The sequence below is a fragment of the Crocodylus porosus genome, unplaced genomic scaffold (assembly GCF_001723895.1).
Source record: "Crocodylus porosus isolate Cpor-Errol unplaced genomic scaffold, CroPor_comp1, whole genome shotgun sequence".
NCBI lineage: Eukaryota > Metazoa > Chordata > Crocodylia > Crocodylidae > Crocodylus > Crocodylus porosus.
The window spans coordinates 129,499,578-129,518,692 of record NW_017728906.1 but is presented as its reverse complement, the minus strand read 5'-3'; the positions used below and the strand labels follow the sequence as shown (position 1 = coordinate 129,518,692).

The 19,115-nt window shown below is 40.2% G+C and overlaps 1 protein-coding gene across 1 annotated transcript in view; it reads left to right on the top strand.

Annotated features, from left to right (window-relative positions):
- The window catches only part of BORA (bora, aurora kinase A activator), a 29,401-nt gene extending 13,182 nt beyond the window's left edge, over positions 1 to 16,219 (top strand). Inside the window, exons 6-13 of the mRNA XM_019529806.1 lie at positions 781 to 846; positions 1,633 to 1,689; positions 2,922 to 3,145; positions 4,949 to 5,102; positions 7,738 to 8,345; positions 9,166 to 9,297; positions 12,315 to 12,492; positions 15,838 to 16,219. Of these exons, the coding sequence (XP_019385351.1) occupies positions 781 to 846; positions 1,633 to 1,689; positions 2,922 to 3,145; positions 4,949 to 5,102; positions 7,738 to 8,345; positions 9,166 to 9,297; positions 12,315 to 12,492; positions 15,838 to 15,917 (1,499 nt within the window). The 3' untranslated portion in view covers positions 15,918 to 16,219. The remainder of the gene's footprint in view (positions 1 to 780; positions 847 to 1,632; positions 1,690 to 2,921; positions 3,146 to 4,948; positions 5,103 to 7,737; positions 8,346 to 9,165; positions 9,298 to 12,314; positions 12,493 to 15,837) is intronic.
- Positions 16,220 to 19,115: the final 2,896 nt, after the last annotated feature.

The window sequence follows — 19,115 nt, the reverse complement described above, 5'->3', positions numbered from 1 at the left end:
TGCTTGCACCATGGCCGGCGCCCCACACTGTAGCTGCTTGCAATGCGTGTGGGGCTGCCTGTGCCTGCTCCAGACAGCACCGCATGGGCTGTGAGCTCCTGCAGCAGGGAGGGCCGGCCATGGGGCCAGTGAGGCACCGCTTTTCCCTGTGCTCAGCACTACCTTCTTCCCTGCTGGTGAGCAGGGGGTCGGGGCTGTGCGCTATCCCCAGCCTGTATCACAGGGCTGGGGGGCACTGGGTGTGAGTGGGCATGGGAGCCAGCAGCCTACACTGGTGTTCCGGTGGCAGGAGCGCCAGGTCCTAGCTGGCAGGGGCTCTGTGGAGCTGGGCCAGGTCCCCCCTCTCCCTGCTGGTGTAGCCCAGCCTGGCTTCACAGACCCCCACCGGTGCTGACCCTGAGACATTGGTCCCAAGATATTGGGACATTGGTCCCAAGATGGTAACCAGGGGGCAGGGCACCTGTCAAGGGGTGGGTCTACCCATGCAGCCCTTGACAGCCTGCCAAAACTTTGCCCTCCGCCCAAAATAATTACCTTTCCCTGTTCTAATAAAAGATATCACATCTACTCAAAGAACCTTGCCTGCCTATGTCCTTAAGACCAACACGGCTACAACCAAAAACTCTGTAAATACATGAAGAATTTTTGAGAAATTCCTCAATGCAGTCGCTCACTATATTTTTACAATACTGCTATTATGTTTCAGAATTGTAAAAAGTTTGACCTTAAGCTGAAACTGACTTCTTATTTGTTTGTTACTTTTGCAATGTTATTTTTAAGGTATAGATCTAAGCAACATTTCACCAATCGGAAGACAGTTAACTGTGCAATCTGGAAAAAACAATGGTTGGTATAAAATGAAAAATGAACAGATAATCATAAATAAGCCTTTTTTAATGTTAACTCTACTCTTCTTTTTTTCTTAAAAAAAAGTATTTGACTTTGATACAGTAACTTGTGTTACTTTTTCTATAGGAGTAAGCATGTTGGAGTATGCTTGCTTGTTCTTTGAAACGCAAATTGCAAACTAACTTACTTGTATTGTGTAAAAAGGTCTTTTGCTACCTTTTTTTAGAAGGGAAGAAGTGTCTACTAGGCTAAGAGCCTTGTATTAAGCTACAGAATCTTTCTGTAGCGTTGTTCATAGAAATGTTTTGAGTATAGTCAAACAGTTTTTAAACTTAGTACAATTTTCCTTCGAAGTGATTTGTTTGCAGAGTAATGTGCTTAGATCGTATCAAATGAGACTGAAAAATTCTTTTTTTTTCTCCTCCTTTCTGGAAAGATATATAAGGGGAACATTTTAAAGTGTTTCATCCATTTTTGCATGCAATCCCCCCGGAGGCCTTCTGTAGATCATTCCATTTTCATTTTGTCTTTAACCCCCTTTTTTCAAAGTCTTTGCTTCCAAATAGGAAAGGCTAGACATGGTAACATCCTCACCTACCTTTGGGTCTGAATGTACTCTTTCCGGTATTTAGTATTGCTAGTTCAGGGAGCTCACGTTGATTGTTTTATCTTAATTTATGTAACACTTTCACTCTAACTTTTAAGTAATTTTCAACTGTAAGCAATTTACCAAGATAAATGATTTAATATTCTCTAAGCTAATTCTGTTTTTGTTCCCTGCAGCTGCTTGTCAAACAATATTGTCTTTGCCTGTGGACTTTAACTTAGAAAAAATATTAGGTATGTCACATACTGAATTTTAACAATTAATGTGTAAAATGAAAATCTCTTGCTTGATGTTTAGAAATAGAGGAATAGTCTATTGGAAAGCTGGTGTGTAAATTACTTTTGAGCAGTTATACAGAGTATGAATATTTTAAGGGAGATAACATTTCTTTGGTTGTCTCGTGGCATCTTTCATCTTAACTGAACATGGTTCAGCCAGGTGGAGGCACGGTAGTGAAAGGGTTACAAATGATATATGCTTACAGTAACAGAAATACTGTTTCTATTTCTCAGTAGAGAGGTTAGTTACTTTTACAGTAACTTGTACTTTAGATGTTCTTGCCATGCAAATTGCAGTTCATGCATCCTCTTTATAGGAGTTAGGTTGGGTTTTTTTGGATTTTTGTTTTTTTACCAGAAGTGTCCTTTAGGGACCACACATGCCACATTCCTTACTCTCTGCCTCCTAAATGATGGAAGTTGAAGAGATTCCAGCTATCACTTGATTTAGGGCAGCCAGTTAACAAGATTATCTCAGCTCTTCAGTGGATAGATTTATTTATTCTCCTCTCCCCTTTTAGGGGAGAACAGGAGCTCTCCAATTTGAGACCATTTTCTGTTCCTGATGTAGTTTAAGAATATGGCTCTTGAACTTTATCTGACTTGCTCTCTGCTTTGCAATATTGGGTACATCCTAAATTACTATTTAAGTACCCAGATATTTTTCATCCTTCCCTTTGAAGGAGTTGCATGCTTTTTGTTGGCTGCTTTCTGCCTGTTCATCTTTAAAGTGTCTAGAATGTGCAGTAACCTTAAATACTTTGTCATAGTTTGGGAGAGGTAGCTAGGGAAGAGGAATAAGAGATTGCTTGGAATGATTTGGAACCCTGGATTTCATTAAATCTTGGTGTTTCAAAGTGACAGTTGTTCTCAAACCCTAAACAGCTTAACACTTGTGGCTGAACTGAATTAATCTCTTCGGCTCAACCTCTGTAGACAGGAAAAATAATGTTATAACATTTTCATAAAACTGTGACTATAGGGGAGAAGTTTACTTATTTTTATTACGTTGCTTGTCTGTCATCTTGTAGTCCCTTCAGTATTTTGACAGTTTCAGTTTTTTTTAAAGTTAGCTGCTCTGGGGTGTTTATAGGCAGGGTCCTGGCCTCTTTTTGCATTCTTTTTCTGAAGACAGGTGAAATTGGGTGGCTTGATTAAACTTTTTTTTTTTTTTTTTTAATTTTTAGGTGACTATTTTAAGACTGAAGAATTTGCAGATCAGTCTCAGGAAAACCTTAGTTCCTCATCACTTAGAAGAAAATTATTTTTAGAGGAGAATGGAAGTGTATCTGAGTGTTTATCCCCTTCTTTGCAAAGTCCATGTAATAATCAGCCACCATCACTTGGAGTGCTCTGTTCAATAGATATATCTCCAGTCCGGTGCAGAAGCCCTCTAGAAACATCTAGCTCAGTAAGAAGTTTATTTGTTTTCTTTGTGTATATACTGATTTAGCTGGTATAAGTAAAGTGAGTGAAGTATATGTGCTTCATAATGTTTCACAGGCTGGATTACAATTTTTGGACTAAGACGTGTGTTAATCCAAAGTGTCCTAGTCAAATTCCACTTTGGTATAGATATTCTGCCTAACTAAAACTTCATTTTCAAATTTCAGTGTTATGCTGTTGTTTTACTACCTATCGAACTGTTGTATATTTGGTGTTTATTGTGAAGCAACTATATTTCTTTGTGGAGAAGTGATTGTATCTGAGCAGTATTGAAGAGAAAGTGTGCAAGTGATTTTACTCTATGTGCATCTTGTGATGGATATGGGATCATTTATTTCAGAATACCCTATCCAAAAAGTATTTTAATTGTTGAGAATATATTAACACTGTCTTTTTTTTCCCTAAATTCATGAAGATTGCTTAATAAAAATGTGAATCCAAGGACTGTTTAGTATTTAAAATGTCCTTTAGTGCAAACAGCTAATCTGATGCTTTCACTTAAAGCAAATCTGCAAAGCAGGAAATTTGTTTTCTGGAAGGGTCCAGATGATCCGGTATGCCAAAACTGCTGCTATATGGAAAGAAGAAACATCCCCCACTTTTTGGAAATCTTGAGATAAAATATCTTCCCTGGATTTTCAGAGAAATCTGAAGTCTCAGATGAAGATTAGAAGCTTTTTTAAAATCTTGAATTGAAAGAATAAGTAGCTGACTCTGTAACAGGTGTTAATTCTCTGAGAGTCAACAAAAGGTGTAATAATCTAATAAAAATTACTTCTCAACCAGGTTTTGACATGTGTTTGTCATAAACCTAATTAATTATCCAGGGACTCTGGACTTCCATGAAAAAGTCAGTCGCACATGAAATAATTCAGCACTTGAGTCCTGTATGAACCTTGCTTTTTCCCTTTAGGGTAAAGAAAGCACTTGAAAGGACAGTGTTGAGCAATAAAACTGCCATGCTTAGTGTCATGTATCTAAATGTGATCTTTTCAGAGCTGGGAAATGCAGAACACAATACATCTTGAAAGTCCAACACAAGCTCACTGTAAATGAACTGGCAAGGTTCATACTGTACTAGATGACTACATGTGAAAAACTATTGCATATAAGATCATAATTATGGAAATAATGGCAAGTGTTTGCTGTTTTCCTTTGCTCCCAATGAAGCAGTCCAGCTCTATTCTGAAATGTCCAAATATAGCTTGAAACTGAAACCAAGCTTACACTACAAATGTTTCCTGATGTATTTTTGGTGAGAAGGAGTGATTTGACTGACAGAGCTGTGCCACGAGAGAAGTCATACCAGGAAAACTATTTTTCACTTGGTATAGCATAGTCTGAAGATGGAGGTGGTGGGGGAGAAACCATTTTGGCAGAAGTGTAGATTAGCTAATATAAAATGTATTTACAATTAGGAACCCTGACAATAAAATAGGAATATAGAGCTATACTGGCAAAAGTACTCCTAGTGGAAACCTGGCATTAGAAGAAAACACTTCTACTGCCCCTTCCAGGGGAAGGATTTCTTTTGGCTGGCTTATGAATTGACTTTTTTCAGATTTTATATATATATAATCTGAACATATGTAGGAAATTTCTATCCATATATATATATGTTCAAGCAACTCTGTTCAAAGGTGTGAGCGTCAGTGAAACAGGGGTAGAAATTTCCTCACTAGTGCCATGTATTTCAAAGATTCGGGGTGGGGGGTTCTCACCTGTATATTAATCTAAAGTTATGCTATGCTTATTCTTTGTTTTAAAGGGTCAGTTTTCCTCAAGTCCTATCCAGGGAGGTACAAGGGCATATAGTCTGGGGAGCATAACCAGTCCCACATTTCCAGAGAAGTCTCCTGCAAATATTGCTTCTCCTACTTTTTCTCCAATTGCTTTTCAGATAAGAAAAACACCACTGTCAGGTACAGTTTAACTATATGCAGATTCCTTTCATGGAACTTGTATTTTTTTGTTGGAAAATGTTTTTATTTTAGTGGTAAATTTGTCCCCATCTAGGGACAGGATACCAGACTCATAGACTAGTGATCTCTTCTGGTGTGGCCAATCCTAAATTTAGAAGTAAAGCATGTTAAATATAAAAAATGTTAACCTGAATATAAATTCAAAGCACAAAAAATAAACGTGTGGAAAAAGGAATAATGAAGCCTTATGAGAGGAAAGAGTCTGCGAGGGATTGATCTGATCGGAGGAGGGACTTTCTTTTGAAGCTATATGTCAAAAACAAATACGGCTAATCAGGATTGTAACTTAATTAAAAGTTGGGACTAGAATGACAACTATTAATCGGTAATCCCTTAAATTTGAGCTTGGTTCCCCAAAGATGATTTGATCTGAAATGAAATAAATTACTAATTTAGAGACCAAGAGATGCTTATTATAATAAGACACCCCAATTGCTTGTAATTTGGCACTTGATGTTATTTATACTCTGGAAGGACTTTGGCCACTTGCGTAAGTGATTTAGACCTGATTTGCTGTGTGATAGTTTGATATATCTGTGTATAATGATTTCAAAGATACTTCAATTCTAGGCCTGATTGTAAAAAGTTTTGTTAATTATTTTACCCCAAATATTCTGTAAAATATATATATATTGTATATTATATTTTACAGCTTTCTTTTTAACATTTAATGCATATAGTTAAAACAAAAAACATGATTTTGTATTATTGGACTATATTAGAGCATTTTGAAGAAAGACCAATTTATTTTGGAAGCTATTTGGTACTCGCTGTGCTGTAAAACAGGCCATGGAAAGCTAATCTTTAGTTAGAGTTGGATATTAAATTGCATCTATGAAAATGAAGTATAATGTAGAATGTACTTCTTAATGGAGCAAGGTAACATCTTAGACTAATTCAGAGAAGTGTGTGTTTTCATAGACAGCAACCTACTTCATCAAATGCAACAAATGCTAGTCGATTCCTAGCATCTGCTGGGCTAGGGACAGACATTCAGAAAGCCTGAGCCTGAATTGATTCAGTCTTTGCAGGTTAGTGTAACCTGCAAAGCTTTAACTGATTTGGACGTGGATAGACATTTCCTTTTCATTCCAGAAATACAGGCACATGCCTGCAGTGGCTCAGGCTAGAAGCCAGGGGGCACTAGAACAGCCCTTTCCTTTCCCTCCATAGTGCTGAGCTGAGGTGAGGTGTGGCCAGGCCCCAGCAGGATGCTCTGATTATGAGGGGTTTAAACCCCTACCCTGGCCTGCACCGTCTCTGGCTTTTCCCCAACTTGCTGCTCAAGGGGCCGGAGTGTTGCCAGGCCCCAGCCCCAGGCTAGCACTCTGAGACAAAGAGGGAATGTGCAGTGCATACATCTGTTGATGGTACTGAGCTTTTCAATCTCCCTCTTTGTGTCTGCCAACCTGACAAGGCTGCAAACCAGCAGGAGGCTGATAAAACCACAGTGTTTATCAGCTCATCAGCAAAACAAAATCCTCTCTCATGAGTTCACGCTCTTCTTAACAGTGTTTTCCAAGGAGGGACATTACCAGCTGACTTGTTGATTTTTAGCTCGAAAAAGTCCTAAGTCAGGGGTTCTTAAACTTTGTGATACTGTGATCCTGAGTGCTGGATGGCAGTGGCGGGAGATGGGGAGCTCACATGTGGCAGCTGCTGCCACCATCCACCACTCCATGCACTGCCTTGCTGCGCTGCCATGCACATCCTCTTGGAAGTTTGCAGTCCCCTTTTAAGTTGCTCACAACCCACAGTTTGAGAACCCCTGTCCGAAGTGGATACTGTTCTGTCTGCCTTTGTCCTGTCCCAGTTAAAGTGGACGCACACCCCCTCCCCTCTCAGCATTGGCTAGCATACCACATGCCTAAGGGCCATGGGCTGGATTCCAGCTCCCACAGCATGGACGGTGGGGAATCCCTGCTTGAGCAGTGAGGGAAGCCAGGCAGAGCTCTGGCTAGAGAGAAGAGGGGTGGAGCCACCCTCTTCTCTGGAGCAGAGAGCACAGCCTAGCCCAGCCCAAGGCTGCAAAGCATCTGGGATGCTGGGGGGACTCTGGTTTAACTTGAACCTGGAAGGGGACATTGTATAAACTGATATGACCCAAATCAGTTAAGTCTGATACTACATTCAACCAGGTTTATCTCAAACTGGTTTCAGCCATTTTGAAACTGGTTTATCTACACTGAACTTATGTTCTCTTCCAGGTTTAAGGCAGTTTTTGATTACTTGAACCAGTTTATGTGTAATGTCTGTCCCTGCTGAAGTAAATTGCTGCATATGAAAACCCATGCTTCTCTGAACCTTTTAGTCTCTAATGTGCCACCCAGCCCTACTTTCTACCTAATCTCAGACTAATGGCTAACCATCTTTGTTAAAGTGTGGTAAATAAAACTTTTGAGAATCTTTCTTTCAAAAGGACTATTCATTTTTTTTGGAGATAGCATTGTTTGAAGATAATGCTTTCCTTGTGTACCGTCTAGTTCAGTTGTCATATTTCTAGTTAAGAAAATGTCAGGTTTTCTTCTATGTAGTATCTAATAGATTGGTTTATTTTTATTTCTATCACGGACAGAACAAAGGAAGTTTATGTTTCGTTCTCCTGATGTTCCTTCTTCTTCAAAATCAAACATGAGGACATCTCCCAATACTAGGAGTCCTTATATAGATGGCTGCTCTCCAATTAAAAATTGCTCTTCTATGAAACTTGGAGCATGCAAAGGGAGTGCACAATATCAGACCTCCCTCATTAGGATACCAATTACACTTGAAAATCACAATCAAGAGGAAGATAATAAGGAAAATGCCCCACCAGCAGAAGGCCTGTTTCCAAAAATGGAAAATTCAATAAATCTACGACACCAAGATGGTGATACTTTTGCCCATGGCACACATTTGGTTGTGGCCACTGTGTCCATTGCACCAGATCTCTCTGAAGCTTGTGAGCAAGGACTGTCATCGTTGCAGGAGATAGAAGGGTCAAAGGAAAATAATACTGTAGATATGGTCGATCCAATTGAGGCGTCAGATGAGAACGCTTGGGTAAAGGAAACGGTTGGTAATAGCAATATGCCAATGACAAGCTTCATGACAGGAATTACCTTCAGTATTGAAAGTTCCCATATGTTCATGTCACCTCTTGCGGAAAGCAGTGCAATTCCTTGTGACAGCAGTAGTATTCAGGTAAAATTTTTCTGGTTTTGTTATAACCCAAATTATCTTTTTGTGTTCACACTTTTGGCTCCTATTCTAAAGCTGTCATCTCTTATTGAATGGGACCGAGTGTTGAAATATAAGACTCTATTTCTTTTTCTTTCCTTGTGACCAGAAATACAACAACTTCAGAGACTATCATTTTTTTTTTGCTAACTGATAAATTTAGGTTAATCCAAAACTAGCATTCTGGCTCTTGTTGCAGTAGATTCATTAGTAATTGGAAAGAACATGTTACCAGTCAGCCTTCTTTTGCTTTACAATTCATGAATAGATATTTCCGTTTTATTGTTAAGCCTACACTTGTTTTATTTTGTAAAAAAAAATCAATCTTTACTGTATAGCCAAATCAACTGGGTTCAACCTTTAGCAAGTTTGCTAGAGGTGGGGGAGGTAGTAGTTCAGCTAGATGGTTTTGATTCAGACTAATCCAGCGTGGTATGGGGGCACTATTTATCTGAAGATGTTGATACTTCTGCTATTAATGGTCACAGCTCGGTGGGATTTTATTTCAACTCTGGTGTACTTCTGATGCATTCGTTGAATATCTCCTTGAAGTTTGAGCTGGAGGTTAAACCTTTTAGGATTGTTACAGTATATTGATAAACAGCTGTCATGTAGCATTTCAGGTTGTATTTCAGTGGTGAGTTAAGCTGCCTAATCACTGACACATTCAGATTAACTATATGTGCTGTTCAAATATAAAATATATCAAATATTGTAGAAGAAATAAATGAGCTTTATTTGAAATAAAGTACATAGCATTCTAATATTTAGCTTTTGTTTCAAGGTGGACAGTGGCTATAATACACAGACGTGTGGAAGCAGCCTTATGGACACTGTTGGAGCTGAAAGCAGTTGCAGAGAAAATGATCCACATGCTTATGACGTTCCAAACAAATCTGAGCTTCTCAAAACAAAAGTAAGAATAATTTTTTTCCATATCCAGCATCCATTTTTGGAAAAGCCCTGACAGTTATTTCCTCCTTCCCTAATGATGTGATAGTAACTGAAGCATACCCTGACTAATTGCTACAAATTGTTTAAGGTCCTGTTTTACTGTATGACGCACACAGTCAAGATGCCTGAGGATGCAGGAAAAATTTTAATTCTTAATTATCTTGTGCCCATAAGTGCCACAGAAACATTCTGTAGCCAAACTCAGATTTGCTGCGTCTCAGAGGGTAGGTGGTGGCTGACAAACAACCAGTGGAAAGAGCTGGTTTTTGTGGATGTCCAGAAAATACTAGTTGAAAACAGAAAGGAGTTTGCCACACCCACGCACAAAGCCAAGAAATTATGTGTTTGAGAAAAGCAACATCGCTTTATAGGCTGCCAGATTCCAGCTATTTTTCCATGGTCTTTAGAGCTAAAGAGCTCAGGGCTGTTCGTTTCTGTTAGAGCATATCTGGCAACGAAGTCAGGTCCTCAAATCCCTGATGCCTCTTAAAGTCTCATACTGTTTTCTTATGCTTTGTGGTACATAGCATCTTAAGATTACATTCAAGCTTTTCTCCTATCCAAGAGCTTCCTCCTCCTTGGGAACATAATGTGTTCAAACCAATGTACTCTCCTTTTAATCCTCTGGTATAGGAGAGGGGGCAGTACTTTTGGGCAGAGTGCCAAAAACACCCACAACCTTGACTTCTAAGATTTTGGTGTGCCAGGGTGGGTGGTGAGGACCTCTGAGAGGCCTGATCCTTGTTGTGGCAGCACAGCCCCAGCTACTTCCACATTGTCTGCCTCAAGGTGTGCATGCCAAGCAAAATGCCTTTGCATGCCACAGTCTGGCGCACATGCCAGGGATTGCCTACCCGGCTCTAGCAGTATACTAACACTCTCACCTATCTCAAAGTAAGCAAATAAGCAATTTGGTTCAATTTATTTCCTTTCCTACGCTTTAGTCCAACCAAGGCAAAGGCAGGTTGCACATGCCTTCCCACCCCCAGTGCTCATTCCTGCCCATGGCAGGGGGTCAGGCTTGATCTGTCTAAGTCCCTTTCGACTCATTGATTCTATGTGACTGCAGTTTTTTCATTATAAGTATACCTGAGACTAGTAGTTTCCATCTATCTTATAGTCTCTGAGGATTTTCTTCCTACATAAGGACTAGGACTCAAGTCAAAATGATGGCTTAGCCCACAGTAACTGTGGTTCTTTGAGATGTTTTGACCATATGTGTTCTGCGACCTATACACTCTTGCTGCCGTGGGATCCTGTAACATCTAGATTCTGGACTGAGAAACTGAAGTAAGCCACTTCCTATGGTTGAGGGCATCTCTAGCTCACTCCACAGGTGTAGGCCCAACATGTACTGCTGGCCCAAAATAGAGCAACGGTTCTCAACTAGGGTACCATGGCATCCTGAGGTGCCTTGAGATCCTTTCAAGGTGTTGCAGGGTGCCATTCTATTAGCACTGTTAGGTGTACAGATATGCACAAGAAACTCAAGAGATTTCAAAGAGGAATCCATAGTGTCAAAAACATCCTGAGCTGTTGTGGTCTTTCTGAGTTGTTTGCAACACAAGAATTGCTCTACTAGTTTTCTGTAGTCAAAAAACAAGTGAAAACTAAAGGGCTGGTATTTTTTGAGGTGTCTTGAGCTTAAAAACGTTGAGAACCAGCGGTTTAGGGTCTGACTCACATACAGTGTTCCAGAAGCATAATACCTGTGGACAGTAGGCCTGTGTGAATAAGTAGCTATTTGATTTGGCTTTGGATCCTGCTGCTTCAGATGCCAGGGATCCGATCTAAAGCTCCAGGTGGGTTTCCTGCTTCAGCTTGGCCAAAGCAGCTCCGGAGATCCAGCCATAGGATATAATGCGGAATCAATGAAATATCTATGTTGTTTTTTGTCTGATTTGGATGAAACTTTCAGGGGTGGTAGCCTCTGCTGAGAGCATGAAGCCTGCCAAGTTTCAAGAAGATAGGTGCAGGGGTTTGGGGGGAACTGCACCCCAAATTCTTGAAAGCAGACTCATGTCATGTCTATGTTACACCACAAGGGGACAAAAACTGCAGGGGTGGTGGCCCCTGCTGGGGCCACGAAGCCTGCCAAGTTTCAAGGAGATAAGTGCAGGGGTTTGGAGGAAACTGCACCTCAAGCTGCGGACAAGCAGAACTCATGACATGAGTGATACTGTGTGTGTTTAAGGCACAGCAGGGTGAAAGCTGCAGGCCTGGTAGCCTCTGCTGCAGCCACAAAGCCTGCCAGCTGTCGAGGAGATAGGTGCAGGGGTTCTGGGGCCCTGCACCTCTAGCTGCTGACAGGCAAAATTCATGACATGGGTGCTTGTGCAACTGACTGTCTAGGGGCAATTGATTGTCTGTATTGATTATTTCCTTTCCTTACTCTGTGTTTTTTGTTGGTGTTAATCCTTGCTAATTAACTTGTTTTATCTAGTAGCTACTAGTTCCTCCAAACCCCTGCAGTTATCTTCTTGAAACTTGGCAGGCTTCATGCTCTCATGCAGAGGCTACCACCCCTGCAAGTTTCATTCAAATCAGACAAAAAACAACAAAGTTATAGGTATTTCATTGGTATTTTCCCCATTATACCCTAAGGCCTGATCTCTGAAGTGGCTCTGAAGCTTTTCTGAAGTGGTTTGGAAGCTCTGAATTGCTTCAGAAAGCCTAAAGAAGCCAGCACTTCAATCCAGACATGCTGCTTCAGACACCGAAGCATCCAGATCTTCTCCAGATCCAAAGCATGGTCCAAAGCCTCGCACAGCCGTAGTGGAAAACACTGAATTTTGTAGGCTGAATGAGTCTCTTAGTTTCCATTAAGCTAAAGAACGAAGGTGAGGCACACTTATTTTACAGTAATGACCTGAAACTTGTAGGTTCTTTAGAATTAGTTTCATTTTGGAGAATTAACTGTTAGTTACTTGAAATGAGCATTTTCTTGACAGAATCACAAAGTTTTATTTGTGCATCTAGGAGCTTCCTGGTTTAAACCATAAGGACAGTCATCTACTGGGAGCAAAATCTCCAGAGAAGCGACCATGTTTCCATAAAGTGAAAACCTACAATACAATATTCAGTCAAAATGCAGCTTGCAATTTTGCTACTTGGAAACATACCGGTGAACATCAGATTCAGGGATTACACAGCAATGGTATGTAATTTGTCTTGCAGAGATCCTGAAGAGTGTCATATGATACTTTTTAATAGTTTATGTTGTATGATGAATTTATTCTTCTTATGATAACTACTAAGAAACTATGGAAGTCAGTTCAGAGAGCAGATTGTGCTAGCCACATCTAGTATCTTGACCTAGTTACTGGGGTTCCCAACCTTTTTATGCTGAGAACTGGCAAACTGTGGGCAGGTAGCCAACTCTTCTTTATCCTCTCTCTGTAGGGTTGGCTGCCAGTATGCAGTATGCTGGTCACTTCCAAGCCACAGTTTGCTGGTCCATGGTCACTTCCGGTCTGACAGCCAACCCTCCTGCAGACTGGCAGCCAAACCAGCAAAACCCATGGCCCAGGGGTTGGGAACCCCTGACCTAGTATCTTCAGCCCCTTTCTGAAACTGGAGAGGCTGTTGGCTAGCATTTTTCCTTGGAGGTCTTTTTGTGAACTGTGGTGGCTTCATATTGTTCCAAAAGCTTGGCTGGATGTTCAGCTTCTGGAGAAATATGCTTTGAGCAGACGGCGTTTGTATTTTAGTTACTTTAGAATCACGGACCCTGAATATGCTATCTTATAAATTGCAGTACCCCAAACTAGCGTTCAGGTTTTATTGTATATGAGCATGTCCTGTATCCAGTTTGTGTGAATAAAAATCATCAAGGGAAGCCATTGTCATTATCTTCAAACTTACTGAGCTTAGAGTTCTATCAAGTAATGCTTGAAGTAAACTTTTCAAATCTTGTAACTGCAGCTCTTTGTAGCCTATTGCAAATAGCATATTTTCCTTGCCTGGTAGTAGTGCTTCTAGTTTTCCCTCCCCCCCGACTTCATCCAGATATGGAGCTTCAATGCATAACTTAAGATTTTATCCAAGTATTAGTGTATGCCTTATCAAAATATCTGCTGCAATTGCCAGGTACATTTGAATGGTTGCTAATTACTAAAGGTGCAGTTAAATAATAGGGAAGAGTGATTAACATAACACTTCCCGCTCCTTCTTACACTTTTAGCACGGCCTGTTCCGGGACAGACTTGAGAAATGTTTTTTGCCCTCTATAGTCTGGTCTAGCTTATCACAGCACAGGATAGGAGTGCAAAATGTGCTCCTTCCTCTTCTGACACTTTCTCATTTAATTCATAACTAAACTAGTACCACCTTAACTCCCTGTCCTGTGAGATAAGTCCCCCTGATTATATGATTACATCCTGACTGATAGTTCATGCTTGTGCTGTCATTCTCTCTAACTAGTAAATGTCACTGTAAGGCCTCCTTTTAAGCTGACTCTGTTTCAGTTCTTTTCTTGATAAGTTTACTTTTCCTTGTCTTCCATACAATAGTATTCTGGAGTACTACTTTGGAAATAGTGAACTTGTTTTATTTTCCATTGCACAGAAGTCATTGCTTAGTTGGATAATTACCTTACTTACCTGCATATTGCATACTCTCCAATTTTGAAGGCAAAGTGCATGTTTTAAGCAAGGAAGCTGGTATTTCCAAACTGCTGGAGGCGCTAAAATGGCTGCCAAGCACTGCACTCTTCTCCTGTTTCTGGCTATATGTGGCAGGGGTGGGGACTTAAGCACAGTTCTGCTGTCTGTCTGTCTCACAGGAGCAGCACAGCTTTAAGTTTAATATTAATCATAGCTAAATTGGCAATAGTTTTAAAACTGCGTAGCATGGATCATTCAACCATGGTTGAGTCCTTGCTGTAGCAGGTAAGATCCTAGAGATTTTTTGTCATGCTGCTCTCCCAGTACAAGGTGTATGTCTTACTTGAGAGCACAGGTATGCAGAAAGATATGGTTTCTCATTTGTTCCTGCTAGTTAACTTTCAGTACTCCTTGAATACAATTTGAATTTTTCAGTGAATCTCAGTGCACTGTATTATCTCCTTAGCAAAGTAATTGGCTAATTATGTTATCCCTAGTACCATCAGAAACTGGAATTCCACAAAGATCTTTTCACCTATATCTTTCCTGTTTAACAGCTGCTTTACCCCTAATCAATCTTTCATTCATCACCAAGACCGCTATATCATTTCTAACCTTTAACTTACCTCCCGTGCCTTCACTTCACAAGTTTTAGAGATCATGTTGTCAAGCCTTCTGCAAAATTGTTGATTTTTTTCAATACCTCATATGCTGAAACTCTTTTAGCTGTTATCTGTTTTTCTTGCCTTCACTTTACAGCCTTTTTATCTATAGTAATCCTTGTCTCACCTCTCTGGCCTACAGTATTTTCAGCAAAACCTGTTATTACCAAGTAAACCACTTCATTAGTATCCATATAGAGCAGCTTCACTAATTATTTTACTACAAAGTGAACTTCTTAGTTTTGGATGCTTCCTATGGACTTTCCCTAGGCATGTGAAAGCTGTCTGCATTGCCTTTGGGGTGTGACCCCCAGAACACTGCTGAGAACCATGCCCCATCTCTGTAAATCTTGCTCAACATGTGCCCAAACTCAGAAGTTAGGCAAGGTAGGAGGTCCTGAGCATACACCCAGAGCCACTTTCAGGCTCATGCTCTAAGCTGTGCTTCTAGGTGTTGTGCTTCAGCCACCCTAAATCAGATGGTGCCTATTATCTGGATTTGGGGGCATGGTAAGTATGTGGGAATAGACAGGGAGTTGGAGGAAGACATACCCTCAGGTGCATCTTAACCCTTTTACTTCTGCAGTACTGACCTCTATTCCTGTATACAAAATCTATATTGTTGGCTGGGTACTTTCTTCCCACAGTTGTCTCAGTTCTCTTCTTTGCATTAATTTGCTTCTATTTTATCCGTCTCATCTACAATTTGTATAACAAATGCTGTATACAGATGTTGTAGTCGTATTGTATCAAGTGTTAAAAAATTAAGACAGACTGAGGAAAAATGAATAGTAGCCATCACCACATAGTAAAATCCTAAATGAATAGTGGAGGCTCAGTGAGACCAGTTTTCCTGAAGTAAAGTTCCTCTATAGCAAAGTTTCTGTTACTATTAAAACACTGCAACTGGGGGTTCACTAGAAAGCATTTAATTACACCTAATTCACAGTAGTACTACTAGTAATCCAGAACCTGCAAAACTGTGAATCAGTAAATATACAGACTTGATTAGGTTTTGTGAGTGCCGCTAGATTTAAATATGAAAGAACAGTATCCTGAATGTCACTTCAGTCTACTAGTGAAAAAAAGTTTAGAATTTAGCCTCAGCAGATCATATGAATCTTACCAGAAGTTTTTGTCCAAAAAACAACCATCAGAAAGGTATCAGTTCCTCTCTTGAATACTTCTAATAAAGTATTCTCTCTCCTTCCCTCCACCCCCTTTTTCTTTTTATAGCAAGTATACCTAGTCCCAGGACTCTGGATGCAATATCTACCCATCATTCCATGCAACAACCTACAGAAATGCCTCTCTAAAAGTGATTAGACCATGGAGGAGATAGCATACCATACACCTACAAATGAAATTAAATTTCTAGGTTAGAACATTGTATCAATTACATTATGAACACTTGAAAGATATGTGAAAAATGATTTTTTATGGCAATAAAACAGTGCCTGAAGAGAGATGTTTAGGCAGACTAGTGTAAGGAATGTAATTTAATTACAGAAAGCTGCATTGTTTTTATTACCTCAGGAGTGATAACTCTGTAAAAATGTATATAGAAATTAAACAGGGAATTTTCTTACTACCAATAAAATGTATGCCCTGTTTTTTTTTTTTTCAAACTTGATGTTGCAATTTTTTTTTAAATGACTTGTTTTTTAAATGTGTTATCAAATGGATATACTTTTCAGAGCTTCCAATACTTTTCAAACGTCAGGGTTAGTTTAAACAATCTATGCATTATATAACAAAGTAGTACAGGGATTGAAAAATACACTGAACTAATGTGCTGGACCACTTATGCTTAGTCTTGAAACTGTGCCGCATCCCCAGAAACTGTTCTACTGATCGAGACATAGAAGTCCAATCACAAAATATCATGGCTATATAAAGATACTTTATACCACCGGGGGGGGGGGGGTTAGACTAGATGAGTTCTGGAGGTTCCTTCTAGCCCTACTTCTCTAGGACTTTTTTGAGGAGATGCTGCTTTTTTGTGCTATGAAAAACAGCATGTCATGCAGTGAGAAATAACACTTGCCGTTTTACTTACCACTCCTGCTTCTCGTATTAGAAACTACTCTGTTAAAACAGTCTAATGTTTCATGTGATTTGAAGACAGGGATTTCTTTGATATATTTTTTTGTGATTAACATCAAATGGATACTCATGTGCACACCCACATCCACTCACCCAGCTCCCAAGGTAAGATGGGAGAAAAGGGGAAAGATGATGATCAAAATTTTGTTAGGGCAAAGCTGGATTTCTGACCTAAATTAGGTTTCGAGTCCCACTGGTAGATCATTATGGATGCTTTCAGGTCAGATTTTCTTTTCAAAGCAACCCATACCAACCATCAAATTTTTCCCTGTACTGTCTGTAACTTTTAGACTCCTCTGTATGAAATAAAGGAGATTAAGAATATGGTCTTAACATTTAATGTTACATTTTGTTGAATTCTTTTTATCTGCATATTTCAGGATCAGAAGTTTAAGTAGTTTCAAAAGAACAATCACTAACATTATTTAATTACTTCATAAAATAAGCAGAAATGAAATAAATAGTAATTTGTAGAAAACTGTGTTTAGTCACACAATTGTGCTATCTGTCCTGTTTTACTGTTTTAAATTAGATTATGGCAAGAAGAAACTGCAACTATTTATTTTCCTTTTTTAAGGAGGAAAAATCCTTATTAAATATTTTTAATTATGTTTTTAAGTAATCATTTCATCTAGATCTACTGTATAACTTAACTGCAGTAGTCTTGTGACCATCACCGTCATCTCATTTTACTTAAGCATATGGCTGACACATTGCACAAAACTGTCATTGTTTACATTTGAGAAAAAAAATGTTTTAGCAAGGATTTTTATATTATGAATGACTGTATAATTAAATGATTGAATATAATAAAGACTTATTTCTCTTAAATACCTAATTTGTTTTGGATACTTTATATCCAGTGTTATATATCAAACTACTTTAATACACTCATGCTCGAGAGAAGAGATTATGCGTGTGGGGGGTGGAAAGAACCATTTGAATTAAAAGTTGATTTTGGTCTGACAGTAACCTAGTATGGAAGGTACTGGGGTTTGATGTTTTTTACCTTGGAGCACTACATTCATCTGTGGTGCTGCATGAAGATCATAGCACAGGCGTGGGCAAAACATGGTCCATGGGCCAGATCCAGCTTGCTGATTGTAGCTGCCCCCACAGTGCTCCACTTGAGGCTAAGCGCCATCCATTCCTGCCCACACCCGCCCTACTGCCAGCCCTGGCCAGCATGCACAGCTTCCTGGTAGCCTGGGTACTGCTCAGCTCCCCCAACCTCCAGGGGCTCTTCCTCCTGCCTACCTACTGCACAGAGCAGCACAGTAGAGTGCAGGAAAGCAGCAGCAGCTGTGGGGATGCATACCAGGTACATGCCCAACCAGGCAGCTCCTGCCCCAGTGTGTGGGGCTCCAGCTCCAGGCCATCTGGCACTCACCCTGCAGGATGATCAGTCACTTGGGGGCAGCCAGGAGCTGGAGTTCTGGTAACTCAGCAGGCATGCCCATGGCTGCTGCTGCTTCCCTGCACTACCTGCTGCCCAGAGCAGTACAGCTGGGACAGGAGGAGCTGAGCAGTACCTTGGTTACCAGGAAGCTGTGCATGCTGGCAGTAGGCATAGGGCAGGAATAAGTGGAGCTAGGCCCCATGCAAAGCACTGGGGAGGGCAGACTGCACCTCCACTGCACCACCCAGGTGAGTTCTGCTGCACATGCCCCCTTGCCCTTTCCCCCTAGTCTGCTCTTAAGACCTAGCATGCAGACAGGCCCTGCCCTCATCTCCCCACCTCCCCTACAGATCTACACCCACAATATACAGGAGTAAGACTTTATTTTGAGCTCTTATGCAATCACCTTTATATATGCTACTCAAATCAGGACAAAAAATATTTGAAATAAAATTAAAATGTCATATGTTTGATTTTTAGCATAAGATTTGTTTTCATCTATAATTTGTTCAAACAATTAGAAAGATTTTGCATGTGCAGCTTGACAGCTCACCAAAACTCATTAAGTGGCCCACCAGCCAAAATAACTACCCACCCCTGCCATAGATTCATAGTTGTTAGGGGCTGGAAGGGACCTCTAAAGATCATCAGGTCCAGCCCCCTTGTGTTTGGACAGGAAAGACTTATGGGGTCAATGACCCCAGCAATGTGTGCATTCAATCATTTTTTTAAGATATTCAGAGTAGGTGATTGTACCACTTCTGGGGGGAAATTTATAATATGTCATAGTGCATATTACAAGTTACTTTTGTTATTCATTTACTTTTAAAGCATACCTGTATGTAGCCTTTGCAGAAGCTTCTCTTGGAAGAAAAGGGCTGCTTGTCATGATTTCCCTCCCACTCCCCCCCAACACAAAAATGTCACAAACCTAAAACACACCCCTTCCTTTAACAGTAAAGAGGACATTTTGGAGATAAGGAAGGGCGTTTTGTGCCCAAAAGCTTGT